The 18965-nt window shown below is 36.0% G+C and overlaps 2 protein-coding genes across 2 annotated transcripts in view; both read left to right on the top strand.

Annotated features, from left to right (window-relative positions):
* LOC140144661 (fibroblast growth factor receptor 2-like) overlaps nt 1-18965 on the top strand; it is a 74408-nt gene that overhangs the window by 10162 nt on the left and 45281 nt on the right. The gene's annotated exons all lie outside the window — the stretch shown is intronic.
* On the top strand, nt 7730-9532 carry LOC140144646 (uncharacterized). The gene is given in 2 exon segments (XM_072166457.1): nt 7730-8130; nt 8133-9532. Coding segments are annotated over 2 exon segments (1659 nt in total). The 5' UTR covers nt 7730-7871.

Genomic DNA, 18965 nt, shown 5'->3' with positions numbered 1-18965 from the left:
TATCAGTCAAAATTCAAATTTAACCATGCACGTCTATGCAGTGTGCGAGCAGTGGTGTCATGTTCACTCACACAGCTGTGCTAACCGCAGGTCAACACAGTGGCGTGTTGGGTAGTGCCTAAATCATCCTCTGGCTTGGTATGTTGTACGTTCTCTCACAACGTCCATTCTTAGAACACTCTTATATGAGAAACCAATAAAATCACTTTTCACTTCCAAGATTTGTACAAGTACGGGAAATCCTGGATATTCCATTGTTGTAATCCCTATGGGCATTAGTATAAAGTATTATTGATACGCATCTGTTGTAATGACAGAATGGTGCATATGATAACACTGCAATGCCAGCCAATACTTAGTCATATCGAAGTTCATTAACACCACAGAACAAAAATACTTTATTCCGCATTCCTTAAGGGGGTATTACACTCATTGCAATTGTTTTGCGTTTTGTTTTTCATTTTATGAAGAAATGAGGAAAAAAATAGTTGACTTGAAGTTGTTTTGCGCCATTTTTACGCCAAATCCTGCATTTTACAAGGAATTACCTAAGGCTTAGAATAGATCCATCTCGTTGTTGCCACATTGGTTGTTGCTATGTGCCTTATACTAATACTGTAGGCGATAAGAAAAACTAATTCATGTTTAAGACGTTCACCGTTTCCCTTAAAGGCCCATTAAGTGATTTTCTCATCCGGAGGATCATAAAAATCATCAAAATACAAATGTTGGTACCTTTGTCATTGTCATAGTTCTGCTAACATAGCCTGCTAGTAGTTCGGCCGAAAACCACGTATGAAAGACAAAATAAGACATTTTACACGAATCTTCCATTTATATACTGACAGCATATAAATTAGCTACATGTATTGGGCGTCAACAACATTGTCAATACTGCTGTTTTCTTTGTTTTTTGTCAAATTTTTCATTTCAAAAATACCAAATGACATTTTGAATGACTTATCCTTAACCTTTAAGCAATTTCTAATCAAATGTATTTACGATTACCGCTACGTACGAATATCATTATAATTTCTTCTCTTTTTTTACATTTGCGCTGGGATCAATGAATGGGTCTTTAAAAGACAGCGGCAGTCGACTCATTTCCACCCAGCCGTGCAAATTGCAATGCGTAGTTGAAAGTTTCTGGAATTCCAAGGTCTCTTATCAAATATTTCCGTCTCTCATGTTATTCTCATATTGATTTCGAACTTATAAAGTGAATTATATGATACATCTATGCAAATGGTCATAAGATTCAATAATCATGAACATGAAAATTCCAAGTTTTGAGATATTATCTCAAAATATCAAGAACTATCCCAAAACTACTGATCCAACACTGCTTGTATAAACTGTAAATCCAAGTGTTTAGGCCTTCTGTAACACTTTTTAAACACTGCAAGGTGTTTATTTTTTCATTTACACAGTAAAGGTATAGGACACCTAAACACCAAAGTAAACACATAAACACGAAGAGTAAACATGTTTATATATTCTCATATGTTTACTTTTAATGTAGTTAAGATCAATGATATAATAACAGTTTAGGGAATGTTTCCCCTCCTAAGAAAAGTCATGCACATGGGGCGAAAATGACACCCCTTGAACAAGCCTTGTTATCTCCTTTATAGAACCCATCTCAATCCTCTTGTTTGTCTGCTTTATTTGTCTTAATATTTGAGTGCAAACACCGCTAGGTCATGCTCCCCTTATTAAAAGACACATGAAATGAATCAAAATTACTAAAAGGTAAAGGAGACGATCCTGTATGTGATCGGAGTGCCCATCTCTCTTTCATTGGCGATTGGGCCAGACTCCTCCATGTGATGTTGCTATAAGGGGATCGCTACACCTCCTCTACAGCGAGTGCCGGTACCCATTCAAACACCTGGGTGGAGAGGAGTAATCGAGATAAAGTGCCTTACTCAAGGGCACAACACGATGGCGTCGCCAGGGCTCGAACCCGCAACCTTCCGATTATGAGTCAGTGCCCGTTCCGCTAGGCCACCGTGCTCCCACCTAAAAAACACGTTTTCACTTTGTATACAGGTATAGGAAAGAATGTTGACCTGTTGTATAAATTACAAGGGCCTTTCTTACAACGTACATGGTTGGTTAATTACGTGACATGTTAATTATGAGTGACCAATTAAAGTAACACTTCTAAATATGTACAATTAATCCTCATCAACCATGTCAACCTTAAGTTACCATTATTGATCTTACCATGTTGCTGATTGGCTCAATAAATCAAAATAGTCTACTTGTAACCAATCAGCAGGCAGTACTCATGGGTTTATCACATTGACTCAGCATACAGAAATAGCAGTGCACCTATTAATGGCCACACCTTGTCAGTCGTATCCGTTAGTTGACCTACAATAGTGGGGTTAATATTATCCCCAGACACTGAAATGACGAAAACACTTACGCCAAAATTTGGGCCTCTGGTCAGCCATTCAGAAAGAACGCATAATTTATTCAAGCAATGTTTTTAGAAAATTCCCTGGAATCAGCCAAATAATAATGATTTCTGGACAACTTTTTCGAACGGAGTAAATACCCGACCGAGCCTCCCAACAATTACTGGGAAGCTTGTTGCGCCTATAACCCAAGAGTTCCCCTTAACACACTGGGAACTATTTTGCTAGGCACTCATCTAGCGATCAACTCCTTATCGAGGAGGAAAAGCTCCATATACCAATGGACAAATATTTCGCTAGGCAATCCTCTACACGATATCTCCTCGGAGGAGGAAATAAAAAGCTCCATAATACCAATGGAGAGAATCTAAAATGCCGCGGACTTACATGAATTCGCTAGGCAGTCATCTAGCGCGTCAAAAGAAATTAAATGGCTGATACCTTTCTCATTTTCCTATTATATTCATATTCAGATTACATAGTGGACATCGGTAAATATACCCATGCCAAATACCCAGTAGGTAGATACCTCCGGATATTGGAACTACTAAATCGAATTTATTAATGTAGTACATGTATAATTCTGTACATTAAATCGATCATTTTAGAAAAATGATCCAAAAACTGCCACAAGGACTACTTGTTAACATCCGTACCCTGTACCATGGAATAAGCTATTTCTGATCCCCTCAGTTCCTTTGCTAGTAAATTCATTCATTCATATTTCATTTTCATCAATCATGAACATCAATATACAAGTGATACTAATAGCTCAAAAAAAGTAATAAAATTAAATGTAAACAAGAGTGATTGGTATATAAATAAATCTCAATACATTTAGGCAGTAACAATTAAATCAATATAATTAAATTAGAATAACATTACTATGTATGATTGACCAAAATGCACTTTAAATGCATAATGATATTACGAGCGTGCTTGTAGTGGTTTTATCACGGAAATACCACACTGCACTGGCAAATGATCTTGAAGTACTTCTACGGTGATAAGCGCCTAACTGATAAGCTGGCTCTCTACAAACACGCTCAGTGAATAATACATACATACATAATAAATACCGCAAGATCCACGTTTGCGATTATTTGAAGAGCCTCTGAATTTTACGGTCGAGGCCTCTTCACCACAGTGGACCATTAACCCGATTTTTTGTTTGAACATGTTGAAGGAGTTAATTGCAAAACCCATTATTTTTCGCTGCCAACGCCAAGCAAACACAGTGCCATGCTCTGCACATTTATGAATTCGAATACATAACTAGGATATCATGTCTAATACAAAAGGCAGCCTTTAACAGAAATTAACGCGATAACCAGTCGGCTGCGCAACCTCATAAAAACTTGAACCCAATATTTCATTTTTATTTATACTTTGATGAACAAGAAAAATCTGAGGGCATAGTACTTGGCCCCTGTCTAGCTATCCCATGCCAACCTGGTGTTAATTCCTTCCTTCCTGCTATAAATAAAATTACTCGACCTAAGACTGAAGGGCATTACCACCTAAGACTGAAAGTGGTACCAATTGTATCGATTTTGTTAATTCTTCTGAAGACACACTAGAGTGAACACACCTATACAAATAGAATTTCAGAAAATACAACTGCGCAACAGAATAGAATGTGTTGCTGAGATAGAAATTGAACCTAAAGTGATCTACCCACGCACACTCTCACACCCGTATACAATAGTCATACTCCTATGTAACTCAAAAACCTCAATGTAATTAGAATATTATTCAAATTCAAAGAACTCTCAATCGAATATATTTTCCTTTCTCTTTCGTATTTCATCTCATTCCTCATTACCTTTTAATTTGAAGACCGACACTTTATATGTACTTGTCTCACTACTGCGAGACTCAAATTTTATGACACACTATCAAACTCTTGAAATCAATTTTAAACAGATATCAATTATGACATATGGGGAGTGGTGGGTGGGATAAAAAATTTCTGCATCCGTTCTTGCTGAAAAACTGACAGAGAATGGCCTTAGCCAACAAAATGGCCACCGACGGCTCCAAGCAAGGCTGCCCGTGATTGGCCCGCCTGATACCAAACAAGGCACCCAATTGGCTTCCCATGGAAACATCGCGTGACATCACGAGGGCGATTCCATTTCAGCAGCAGGGATAATTTTTTGTTTCATTTGATATGTACAAATTAAACTGCATTATACGGAAATTTTTAATATAACGCGTCTTCTAAAATGTTCCTTCCATTATTTTGCGATGGGATTGCACATTGTGTGTTGGGTATAGTAGGATATTATACAGTCAAAATTTAAATTATATTTTAATTTCAACCGCGGTGAAGTTATAGCAAGAACAGAGTCAACAGCGGTTTGAATATAAAAATAATATCACACCTGGACTTTTTCAATAATTTTTTGAAAGGTAGGGGCGGGCCTATATTATTGACAGCTTCAATTTTAGACCATTTGTTTCGAAGAAACTGTTTACTTTTTCATTCAATTTTGCCATGTTTTGTTTTTCTCTTTCAAATTGACCGAAAAGATAGATATGGTCAATCTAAATAAGATATAAGGAACCTGTCACGGTTCTTTCAAGAAACACTGGCTCTGAACAGAACGACCCCAGCAAAAGGTTAATCAACCTTTTTAAAGAACATAATATTATTCTCTTCGTTTAGAAAACCAATTTCTTTTGAGTTGTTTCGTGGGGTCTTTTAAAACCAATATTATGCAAAGTATAAACGTGATCGCAATGTAGAATAGCAGTGCAACAAAATAACACGGAGCTAAATATATACCAAAAAGTAATTACCCCCTTTAATGAATGACTATTATTCCAAAACGGTTAATTGTATGCCAAATGAGGGATATGCAGAATTTGTTTCTGCACATTATGACATCCCATTTGTTGCAATGGTCCCAAAATTGATATCGCAGCGTACATTTAAATGAACGTAACCCAAGATTTGAAAGTTACAGTAAAATCCTATTGCTTTGTCATTGGGCTATTCCAGAAAATAAATGCATACCCCCTACATAAGAGTTCGGATTTCCGGACTCGTGAATGTTGGAAATCCAGACTTTTAAAGTGTCAAAATGCGAAAAAATCCAGCATAAAAAATTGTTCCACATCAGAAATCCTCAATTTCCGTGATTTTTCCTTCATTTAATTGGATTTCTAGGCTTTTTCAAGTGACATTTGCAACTGGAATTCCAGTCGTTTTTAGAAAGCAGACCTGGATATCCAGACATTTCTTTGATTGAAAAGTTACTCCTCTATAGGGGGTGTGCACTTATTTTCTGGAATAGCCTATTCAGTGTCCATGCATGGCAGGAAATGTTTTAAGCTCTTATTGGATTTAGTAGTTTTTGTTTCGTGAATTTGGAGGAGGTCAAAACATGTGATAATCACTAAAAAAAAATCAGTGGTCATTATTTACTTAATCCCATATTAATGCATGACAAGTTCAATGTTTTTGGGACCAAACCGATCACAAGCATGACAAGAAGCGGAAGACCAAGGGTTACATCTGTTGAATCTAACTTTACCACTGAAAGGACATCTGAATAGTCTGATTCAAATAGATTTCAACTTGATTAATTCATAATCCATTGCAATCAATATGAGTGATGACGGTTGTTCCGGTTAAACCGGATAGTTTGGACCATATAAGTTCCGACAAGCACTGATTTTGGCAAGTGAACGTGTTTAATATCATAATGAATAGGTTAGAGAGTGCATATTCATAGTAGCCTGTATAACATGTAGGCATATCCCCTTTCCCTTTGGTATTGGGATGGCGGGATGGTTCGTTTTCATACTGCAGTTACTGTCCGTTTTCCTATACACAATACACAGTGCTCTCACCATTGACGTGTGACCTCTACAAATAGTGTATGTTAGAAGTATAGGCAATTGTATGAAAAATAACCGGCCGATATTTAAAGTATTCTCTGAAATTCAAGAAAATATTGTTTTTGTAACATATCCTAAATTTTTAGCTAATTTAGGTGTTTGGAAATATTCGCACTTTTGTGTTTTAGGAAGGATATGTAAACGGCAGATAACACCAAAAAATATGAAGAAATTATTTCCATACCGTGTTAAGTCAACAACCATTATGTTTCTCATTTTCAAGAATGCTGGTTAACAATAAGCAGACTATTGTCTCATTTCGTGAACAAAGACCAACTTAGTATTGTTAACTTGCGTTTGCTTTATAATCGGTTACCCAACTGAAACTATAATACCAGTTCATTGCAATACCGCACAGGTAAAACAGAAACATGTGTAATGTGGATTTAACCCGAGAAGATCTGATTTAATCAGTTGAGCTGTTTTCAATGAGTGTTATCATGGTTTAATAGCTTTTAATGGGGTTTAAGTCATGCAAAGGTCGTGATGAATTCTACTGTAGACATGACTGCATCATGTATGTTATTGATCACAAGAAAATGCAATAACTCCACGGCGCGTGAGATTATCTTGACTAATGCATTGCACTCAGTTCATTTATATCCTTATCATAATAGGTCTATAGTTACTTCTACTGTAGACTTATGAAATGTTTGGGTGATATTCTCACATGCTGGAAACGAATTCGAATTCACGCCGCACGTCTTCACGCGGGTGTCGACTGCAGACGACATGTTTCAAAAAAAAAATTTTAATTTAAAAATTTCAGAAATGTAAATTTTCATGACCATATTTGGAATCAGCATGAACAATGCATTAAAATGAGTACAAACAAGCCTAGTATTGGTTAAGTAATTCTTAAGATTGCTCTTGATATTTTGAGAAAATATTTCAAAACTTGAACTTTTTCCGTTGAAGCGCATGGCTAGCATGCAGAGCATTAAGTATACTTCTACTGTCTTGTCATGCTTTTGTTGTAAACATGTAAATAGCCTTGTCTTGACACCTTGAAATCCTGTCATTCACTTGATGCAGTCACACAATGCAAAAAGTTCACAATTAAAAAATTGCACCAGGTGAAACAAATGATATTGTGCAATTGTTTCATTTAGTGTGAAATAGTCAGGATTTAGATCATAGATTGTAATTCATTAATGCAAGTAAAATGTTGATTAGCAATCAATCAATCAATCTTTTATTTTTCATCAACCTCATAAAGCATACAATGTTACAGCAGAGGTAAATTAAATTATTGCACATTAACAAGTATTGATGAAGGCAGGTACATCACAAGGCAGAGGTCTGAAAACGATGTACCACCTTATACATATAATTATAATAGTACATTAAATAATCAGGGTTCCAGCCATGGAGACATATGTGCAGGTTGTTAGTTCCCAAGTTAACAATTCTGCCAATTCTTCCCACAGGACACATGACAACTTACCCCGTGAGGAACGCCAGGCACTCAAGTCTCTCAGAACCAGGACTGACATCATCATCAAGCCTGCTGATAAAGGATCTGCTGTGGTTGTCATGGATCGCCAAAAGTACATCGATGAGACCATGAAGCACCTCAACAATCGTACTAACTATGCTCTTGTTGATTCTGATCCTACTGACTCTTTCTCTCAACAGATACAGACCACCCTGGATGACATGCATGCTCGTGATGAATTAACCGACAAAGCCCATGCATTTCTGTCTCCTACAGATTCCAAAGCTGCTCGATTTTATCTCCTCCCCAAGATCCACAAGCCCGGGAATCCTGGTCGACCCATTGTATCCGGTAATGGTTCCCCACTGAGAACATATCTCTCTACGTTGACCACTTCATTAAACCCCTTGTTTCACAGACTCCGTCATACATACACGATACCCCGGACTTTCTCAGGAAGCTTGAAGCCATCACGGACCAGATCCCCAGCACTGCCATCATTGGCACTTGTGATGTGTCATCCCTGTATACTAGTATCCCATTCAGTGAAGGAATTGCAGCTACCTGTGAAGCGCTGTCTACAAGTGACCACACCAGTCCCCCCATTGATGATCTGAAGACTCTCATGAATCATGTACTAACTAAGAACAATTTCACCTTCATGGGAGAACACTATTTACAGGTATTTGGGACATCGATGGGGACCCGCATGGCACCGTCGTTCGCCTGCCTCTTCATGTCTAGGCTTGAAGAGCAGATGTTGGATGCTGCCCCTTGTCGTCCATGGATTTGGTGGAGGTACATTGACGATGTGTTTTTCATCTGGACCAGAGAAGAAGACAGCCTTCACACTTTCCTTGACCATGTCAATTCCTTCCACAGAACTATTAAATTCACATCTGAACTTTCTCACCACCAGGTCAACTTCTTGGATGTCACCATCAGAAAGGAAAATGACTCCCTTGTCACAGATCTCTACACCAAGCCCACAGACAGTCACCAGTATCTACACTCTTCCAGTTGCCATCCCCAACATTGTAAAAGTGGTATAGCATACAGCCAAGCTCTCCGCCTCCGCCGCATTTGTACTAATGATTCTGACTTTTCACAGCATGCTAGGGACCTCAAGAGGAACCTTACAACTAGGGGACACAGCGCACACAAAGTGCAGCAGGCCATCAACAAGGTCAAATCTCTTCCCAGGTCAGATGTACTGAAGCAGAAGCCCAGAAGCCAAGACACCAATACCAGAGTCCCTCTTGTGGTCACTTTTCATCCTAACCTCCCTCGTCTCCGCAGCATCACTAATGACAATCACCATATACTTCAAACCTCAGATCGGCTACAACGAGCGGTTCCCGATAACCCCATTCTGGCCTACAGACGTCCCCGCAATCTTAGAGATCTTCTTGTGAAAGCTGAAGTCCCCCCTCTTTCTGATACTATTCCTTCCACACAACAGGGTACTGTCACATGTGATTCCAGGTGTGTTGTTTGCAAGGACCATATCCAAGAAGGGGATTCTGTCACCAGTAATTCCAACAATTCCTCCCACAGGATCAGGGGCAACATCACCTGCACCACATCTAATGTAGTGTATCTCATTTCTTGCAGAGTTTGTGGTATACAGTATGTGGGAGAAACCAAGAATGCACTTAAGAAGCGGTTTTATGGACACCGGTCCACAGTCAACACCAAGAAGCTTGACACCCTGGTGGTGATCACTTTAACCTCCCCAACCACTCTATCTCCGACATGATCCTTCAGGGATTGAGTCTTTAGGTAACCGTCCTGACACCGTCCGTGCCAGCAGGGAGAAATTCTGGATGAAGCGCCTACGTACCATCCAGCCACATGGTCTCAACATCCAAGAGGGAAACGATTAACTTGGTTTTCATCATCATAATATTCCAACCACCTCCCCCCCCATTTTTTTTTTTCTTCCTATTTTGTTATTTATATTTTCCATCCACTTTCTTATTTTAGTTTTTATTTCCCTTTTACTTCCATCATCATGTATTATGTTTTTGTAGTTCTTATTTTTACCACACATTTTCATTTTTCTATTCAGCCCATTGTCTTCATTCATTTCCTTATCCCTCTCACCTCCATTCATGACATCCCACTTCCTGCCCCAATTCCCAGGAACCACTTATGTCTTCTATTGTCTTCCTAATTTCCTTTTCCTTTATGTCCATGTCACTATATATATATGCATGTTTGTGTGTTGTCTTGTCACTTTGCCTTTGATAAAGATCCTGCTAGGATCGAAAGCTCAGGCCCCTAAACTTTGAAATTTTAAATAATCAAAACATTAATTATACACACAAACATAAAAAAATACAAAGAACCCATCTTAAGTTATAAAAATACAAATTAAAGCAAACAAATAATTAAGCAGTGCTTGTGTGATAATACATTATGGTGAATTGAATACAGAGTCGGCAAAAACAAGAAATTATGAGATTATGAGAGGTATTAATTAGATTTTAAATACCTTATAAGGCTATTTTTGAATTCATTTACCCGTTTAGCTTCTTTAATTTCACTTGGCAAATTCTTTCAAGAATTTTGGAAAAACAAGGCAACACAGATACTGGTCTATAATTACCAAATGATTGTGGAGAGTCTTTCTTGTATAGGCACGACCTTTGCCTATGACTATTCCTTCTGTGAGCGACTTGTTAAATATGATTTTCAATGGATATACAATTTCATTGGCAACCAATTTTACCACATCAGACTTTATTTGATCATAACCTGGACTTTTTCTATTACCCAAATTATTAATAATCTTCAGGATTTCATTTTCGTCAGTCGGTTGGAAAAAACAAGTAGAGTTGCAACTGTTAATTAGGTAATCATCAAAATATTTACCTTGATGTTTTATAGAAGCAGCTAGTGTGGGACCAATGCTTGCAAAAACTCATTGAATTTATTTGCTACTTTAGGGGGTCAGTATAAGTTTCGTTGTTGCTTACAAACTTTGTCTTTTTCGGACATCTGAGCACCGAATTCCAAATTTTCCATGTATTTCGGATATTAAACCTTTCTTCAGTTGAGAACTGAAATAATTTTGATTTGCCCTCCTTAATAAGGAGTTTAACATGTTACAAGACATCTTATATTTATGTACATTTGCATCAGTAGGTTTTTGGATTTGTTTTTTGAACAGCTTGTTCTTTCTACGAATACATTACAGCAGAGAATATGTTATCCAAGGTGCCCTAGGCATCCTATTTTTAGTACGAGATTTCTTAACTACTTTTTTTAGGAATACATTCATCAAATACCTCTTTAAACTTATCAATAAACATGTTGTATGATACATTGGCATCATGATTTTCACACACATCGGCCCAGTCAACCATGCGAAGGTTATCTTTAAGTGTATCAATGTTTTGAACACTCATATCCCTAATTTCTATGACAACATCATTGGTATATATCGTTATGAATTCGGCAGAGTGACGAATCGAGCATTTTGAGCAAAATGAGTTACTGTATGCTTGTGATTATGTATCAAGCGATCTTTCATTTCCATCAAAAATTAATGATAAATCTTACTTCCCGACGTAGATATTGAAATTGTGATTTGGACGAATCGCGCCTAAGTGCGATTAATGAATTTGACCAAAGACGAATCGTATACTTAGCTGTACAAAACAGGCTGATAAATTGTATAGTAAAGCTAGAAACTCAGAATTTTTTATGTTACATGTCATATACTGTTATTTTTGATACCAATGGGTAGCTATAGGTATCTTCTATCCGGTGATAGCAAAATAAGTACAAACATTCCCACACGATATCGCTATGGCGTAATTATGTCAGAGCGTTGTCGCAAAATTGGGAAATCACAGAAAATTATACACAAAATATAGGCCAATATTGTTATATCTACTCTAAATTTCTTGATTTCAACTGGAGTTTTCACTAAATATTACGGGGATGACTAATTATAACTTATATACCAAGTTTAGGAGCTATAGCTTTAGAACAACCAGCAATTTTAACATAAAATCCCCAAATCATGGATGAGTGCTATAGTTTACACGTAGTTGAATGCGGATTCGTCCCCGTATACAACTCTTTGCGCAGCGGTTGACACTTTTTGGATTTAGCATAAAGCCGAATAGCTGTAAATACCTGTTTTGAGGGAAATATCGATTGTTACAGAACTTGCGAATATTGCAAATAATTAGGGTACATTCACTTCTATAATATACATTTCAAATGAGTGCTCACGAATGTTCTCATATTTTTGAAGGGCCGATGGAATGGTTCCAATATTTTCAAACGCCGTTTACTCAGAACAGCGATTTTGCGGATTCGTCACTCTGCCGTATTCATAACGATATCTTTACCATAAACACTTTGTAGAGTGGCAAGCAGAGTGTAATTTACCAATATGGATGTCTAACGCAATACTGTTGGTAATCAGATTCATCACATTAAATTACGTGTGGACAAAGTGATTTTTGACCCTCTGACGTAAGCCTTTTTGTTACCTCAGCTTCTTTTTCTCTGACTTTTTCACCACTTATTCTTAGAAAGATAAACATTTAGAATAATGTAACACTTTTGAGAATAGCTGCTCTAAACTCCGAGATATTAACCTTTCAAATTGGGTAAAGTTCTTTTTGGAACCCTGTATATAATTTTGTGACGCCTTGTAGGTCTATAGAACATAGAATTACACAGAAATGATGATTGTACCTAAATCTATCACTGAGTTTATTGCAAGAGTTATCAAGTCTTAAAACTATGCAACAATGTGGTATGTGATCTTTCGGGGTGATCTTGCAAATATTCTAAAAACAATTTCAATTCTAACTGATCTAATATTATAGCACATACCCTAAATTCTATAGGGTCTGTGATTATAATAACAGACAAGTGCAAGTACTAATGTCTAGCGACCAAATCTTTGGGACAAAGGTTTGAAAGTTCTTTTGGCATGCCTGATATATATTGAACAAATTCACTGGGCGGCTCTCTTCAAAATATAAGTGTTGGGCATTTGTTAGGGTCAATTAAGGCAGCTGTGTACTCTCAGACATGCATGTAGTAAAAGTGCCATAACTTTGTAATTATTCACGCAAGACATATAAAAGTATACATTTTTATAAAGGCAATACATCAATGAATCTTAATATAAATACAGATTTGGTGTAAAACAACAATTATGAAGAAAATCACAAAAAGTGAGTTTTTGGCAATTTTTGTTCGGTACATCATAATAAAAAAAACACTCCTTCCAAAAATTTTCGTTTTGTTTTTTTCTTAATCTTGAGACACCATTCCAAAAACGTTTTTTTTTTTTTTTTTGATATTGGCCTTATTTTTGAGATATTGACCATATAAGGCATCAAAATGAACTTTTTAAAATTCACAAACGCCTATTTGCACAAAATGATGCCTAAAATCGGAAATAGACCAAAATATAAAAAATGAGAAAACCGTTTCTTAAGTCGATCATGCTTTTATGATGAGCATAATTCCTTACCTATAGATGCTGTATTTATTGAGTTATCGTGTACCTAAATCGTCATTTTACCGAGAAAATGAACATTGAAATAAAGGCCGTTGAAGTTTAAAGTGGTCACATTTAGCACTTTGATCGAAACTCACAGGAGAATGCGGCAGTTCTCGTTTTTCTACCTTACATTACGTGAACATCGGGTAAATACACAGCCCCTTGAGAAGTTTGGGCGAAATCTATTCATATCTTGATGTTTAAATCGGGGGAAAGAACTTGAAAAAATTCACATTTTATCAGCTAAAACGGAGCCATTTGACCGCTAGGTTTTTATGAAATCAGTGCTTCCGTGGTGCTTCCATAAGATGCGCCGCGCATGCAGATACGCGTTGCGTATGCGTAGCGTATCTGTGCGTTAACAAATTACGCGTCTACAAAACGCGATGCGTTGTTGCGCGCGTATACCCCGATGGTACAACAAAGATTTTCTTTCCTTTTAAATTGCGGAAACGAGTGAAACAGTGAAATAAAATCCATAAAATAGAGCAGTTGGAGTTAACAAATCTGGATTTTCTTTCCTTGTATTTATAAAAAACATAACAAAGTAAATATATTTCAAAAAGCTCAATTTCGCGAAAGAAACAATGTCTAGAGTACACAGCCGCGTTTTAACAGGGGGTCAGAATTATAAAATAGCCCATGTATTTTGAACAAATACACCAAATTACTCGTCTGGTCATAAGGAATCCATAAATGTATAGTTTGCCCTATCTGCGACCTTTAGTCACGACGCTATGGGCAGAAATATGACAGAGGTCAGGGCACTTTCCACTGGGTGCAATTGTACTAATTCGGTTTTTATTATACTGATGTTGAATCCTGAGGTCTCTTGAATACTTGGTTGCAAAGTTATAATCTTTTATGTCCATTTTCTTTATGTTTTTATTGCTTTCTCTTCACTTTTTGCTTGTAACATAAAACCCATCCCAAAAAGAAAGTATCCAGTTTTATTTTGGTCCATAAGTCAAAGATGGGGTCTTAAATCAAGGTCCTATCAAAAGTATGTTACAGATAAATTTATTCCGCACAGTTTGATACCTCATTTGTCCAAATCGATGATGACACAGTGACCTTTTGAATGCACTAACCCATACCCAGGATTTTGAAGTTGCAGTTCCTGCTTCTCAAGATTCTCAAGTTCATAAACTGATAAAGGTATAACAGAGACGGACTAAGAGTGGAAAAGGAATTACTGCAACTTGTAAAATTGAAGCCGAATAAATTTATATGTAACATACTTTTGGTAGGATCTTGATTTAACACCCCTTATGGACCGAAATTAAACTGGATACTTTCTTTTGTGATGGGTTTACCTCAGTTCCATTATTGCTGACTTTAGCCTGATTGGATCAGATCTGGTCTCATTTAATTCGTCGAGACCTTAACTTCAACATGTTAATATTTAATATGATTGTGTATTATTTTCTTGTGTCAATGATCAATTTGAGTACAAAATATTTCAATTTTGTGATGTATATTCTTGGTAATTTGTCTTCCACATTGTTGCTGCAATAGAATGATAAAGTAAAGTTGATCTCAACTTTGACTTCTAATGACGATATATACCTTATGTAATGGTTTCTATGGCAACGGCATGATGCGGGATTAAAATTTAACCATCGCTATTAACAACATTCATTGTAGTTATTTTTAGAATTCTTAAAATACCTAGGAACAGGTGTTACAAATATTCTACAGGTTGACTCAATGAATGCTTTGCTTTCTTGTCAATACTTTTTGGTTTCCATTAGGGGCATATGTGACGCGATCAGTTAAAGATTTGTTTTGTGTGTAAATTTTGAAGAGAAAATTTAACAAACCAACTATACATAAAGTCTGTATCTATAATTGAATAAAAAAAATTGACTTGTTGTAAGACTGATTTAAGATCGATTGATTGATCGATTGATTGATTGATTGCTTGATTGCTTGCAAGATTGATTGATGAATTTTAAGGTTGGGGCTTATAACTAAGTTACTGGGTTTTCGGACCAATGACCCTTCATACTGCAGTTACTGTTCATTTTCCTATGATACACAATACACAGAGCTCTCACCATTGACGCGTGACCTCTACAAACAGTGTATGTTATAGGTATGGGCAATTGCCTAGTTAACGTCACTGTGTGAAAAATAACCGTCCAATATGTCTTATACTCTCTGAAATTCTAGAAACTGATATAGTTTTGTAATATGTCCTAAATTTTTAGGTTATTTAGATCTTTGGAAATATTCGCACTTTGGTGATTTAGTAAGGAAGGGCACGCATGGCCTGCAAAATTCCATGTGTAAATCGAATACAACTTTAGTGACTATCACTCATTTGTGGACCGCTCTCTTCCGAAGGGTATAAAAAGCTAAACCACTTGACGGATATTTTTTGTACTTGATGTCAATCAAGAACAATGTATATATTACATGTAGGCTTAAAACTGAGTAGGTGAGGCATCTGCAAATGTTCGTACCTACTGATATGTAAGTGACAAATAACAGCAAAAATAACTCCCATATCTGTCCATAACTTTGGTCAGTGGAGCGAGCCAGGGGATTTGTGATTATTGATTGGCAAGTGCCATATTTGGGCATAAGTACAGTCCACCATTCAATGTGGAGGATGGGCTAGACTTTATCGATTGATTTTGCTGGAGTAATTTCCTGTTAACCAGGTTTAAGTACTACAAAGGTCGAATCATGTTTGCTGTGCAGAATAACTGCACTATGTTTGACTATGGACCTGTAACCCATGATTTTTAGATGCATTGCATTTCCGTGATTTCACTTCAGTAAGCCTATACATTTACCCACATGCAGTGAGTTATCCTAGATATAACAGATAAAGGACTTATGTTATCTTCATGGACCATGTGTAGGCTGACGTTTACTATTTGGCACAGAATCATTATATGTTTTATCAGTAAAGCTTTCATAATACAGGGTGAGTCAAAAAAAGAGCAATAGGGCAAATAACCCAACTGTATTCTATAAACCAGGTTGAACTTTTAGGTTTTAAAGCGCAATATAAATGATAAACCTTGTGTGAAAAAATGAAGTAATTAGCATTTACCGTTCTGTTCTTATGACACATTTTACAGCGATACCCCAGGAGCGATACCCAATTGTATAATGTCTGTCCGCGAGACATCTAAATTTTGAATGTCAGCACACTCTATAAGCCTATGTATAAGGTTGATTTGGAACAACTGCCATGTTCTTAACCTCATTGGCACGGAAGTAGAATGGAAGCTAATGGAGCAACCAAAGTTTTATAGCCCCTGGTCTTGTTAAGTAGAAGAGACATAGCTTGTTTTTTTTTCACATTTACCTAATTTACTTCAAAGCTGTTCATTAAAAGAAACATACACATTTTGACATTTGTGTTCGATTTTTTCCAATGTCGAAAGGAAATGCGTGCAAATTGAAGTGGAGTTAATTACAAAATATCCAGTAAGTTGGACATATTGAGAATAAGGAAAACTGGGGTTTGAGTCGGGTGAAGTATAAAGGACTTTTAAGTGTGGTAGAAAGTTTGTTTGACCGAAAAAAGGAATTGAAAGAACGCAAAAATCAACCTTGATTTAAGGTAAAGTCAGATTCAGCTCTGCATGGGGTCTTCATTACGAATTATGTGCTCTCATTCAAAATGCATTGTGTCTCGTGAACAAAAAATTAAAATCATCTCTGTTATCTTACGAGCCAGGACATTGAAATTATTCATGATTATACTTTAAAATCTAAGCTACAAAATAAAAGTAATTATTTTGATGAAAATGTGATTAATTTTAGTTATTTAGATGTTGGTTAAAGCGAATACAGATTTGGTACGTCGGAAACGGTTAAAACTGAAGTCAAAAGTTCAGTAAGCATTGTAAGTTTGGATAATCTGAATAAAAACGTTTTGAAGATGCGGTTGTCCAACTGCTTACTTAAGATAATTAGTTTGTTCCTATTTGAGCTGCCTGAAATGTCTTGGGACCTCAAAAGAAAAGAAAACATGTTTTATATGAGAAGAAAACATCGAAGGGCTCAACAGACACACAAATGTTAGAAAAAAATTGGCAAATTTCGACTAGACCATGTTTAAGGCTAATTCGTAAAAATGTATGCTTTTATATGTCTTGCTGCCTTAAGGTGGTACGAAAGGCAAAATCAAGTTGCTCTGATTGAGATTAAAATAGACTTGTTGCAGAGAGATATGCAAAATAATCTTAATTCCAAAATTTCAGCCAAATCGGACAAACGGTTTTTGAAATATTGCTGTTGAAAGATTCTTTGTATTCTATTGTTTTTGCCAATATATTGATGAAGTTAATGAGGAAAATTGGCAAAATGTGCTCATTAATATTAATTTTGCCAATATTTTCCCAATATTTTATGAATAAACCTTCATACTACTTTTACCTTTAAATTTTGACCTGAAACTTTGCCAAGTGTCTCTATGACCTAAACATTTAACATGTGATTTTCCCGCCCATCTAATTTGCATATTTGCATAATTAATTAGCTTTAAGTATAATGCTAATTAATTATGCAAATATGCAAATTAGATGGGCAGGAAAATCACATGTTAATGTTTTAGGCCATAGAAACACATTGGCAAAGTTTCATGTCAAAATCATATAAAATAAAAGTAGTATGAAGGTTTATTCATAAGATATTGGTATAATATTGGCAAACATGAATATTCATGAGCACATTATGCCAATTTTCCTCATTAACTTCATCAATATATTGGCAAAAACAATAGAATACAAAGAAACTAAAACATGTATATCTTGACAACCGTATGTCCGATTTCCTTCAAACAAAAACTATTTTGCTCAGTGTATTTAGCTTAACTTATTCAATCTATTCAAATGGTTCTAAATTCAGTTTCTGTTTTCCAGAAACATCGTTTCGAACCCCCTTAAGGGACCTGGAATGAGCGTTTTGAGCGTTTCGACAGTATTTTTTGTGGGACATGAGCGCATATCAGACATATCGAATTGCATTTTGAATACGAAGAATGTCTTTCTGATATCAAATAATTTTCATTTTTTTGAAATTCACGATTTAGTACAAATTTTATGACAAATTATTAAAATTTGATATTTTTCACATTTTTGATATATAACAGTCCTCGAAGTAAATTTTATAAATTTAATGATATATTTTTAAAGTGTTTGTAGCTGTGAGGAAAAGACGACGATCAATTGAAAATTGTGACCTTTCATAATTGAAGATATGGATTTTTTTTGGTGTTTTGGAAAAAAATTTCTTATCTTCAATACGAAAGGTCAAAATTTTCAATTGATCGTCGGCTTTTCAGCCCACCTACATACACTTTAAGTTTAAATCATCAGATTTATAAAGTTTACTTCGAGTACTGTTAAATATCAAAAATATCATTTTTTAATGATTTGCCATAAAATGCGTATTACATTGCGAATTCAAAAAATCAAAAATTATTTGATATCAGAATGACATTCTTCGTATTCAGAATGCAATTCGATATGTCTTATGTGCTCTAATGTCCCACAATAAATACTGTCCAAACGTTCATACCCACCCCTTAAGCTAAGCAATGGATGCATCTTGAGGTGGAGATAAGACGCACACACTTACAAAATACAAAAACAGATTTTAACTTACGAACTAATTAATGCGACTTGAA

This window comes from Amphiura filiformis, unplaced genomic scaffold, assembly GCF_039555335.1.
Source record: "Amphiura filiformis unplaced genomic scaffold, Afil_fr2py scaffold_70, whole genome shotgun sequence".
In the NCBI taxonomy this organism is placed as follows: domain Eukaryota; kingdom Metazoa; phylum Echinodermata; class Ophiuroidea; order Amphilepidida; family Amphiuridae; genus Amphiura; species Amphiura filiformis.
The sequence above is the reverse complement of the archived record's forward strand: the minus strand, read 5'-3'. Positions and strand labels throughout refer to the sequence as shown.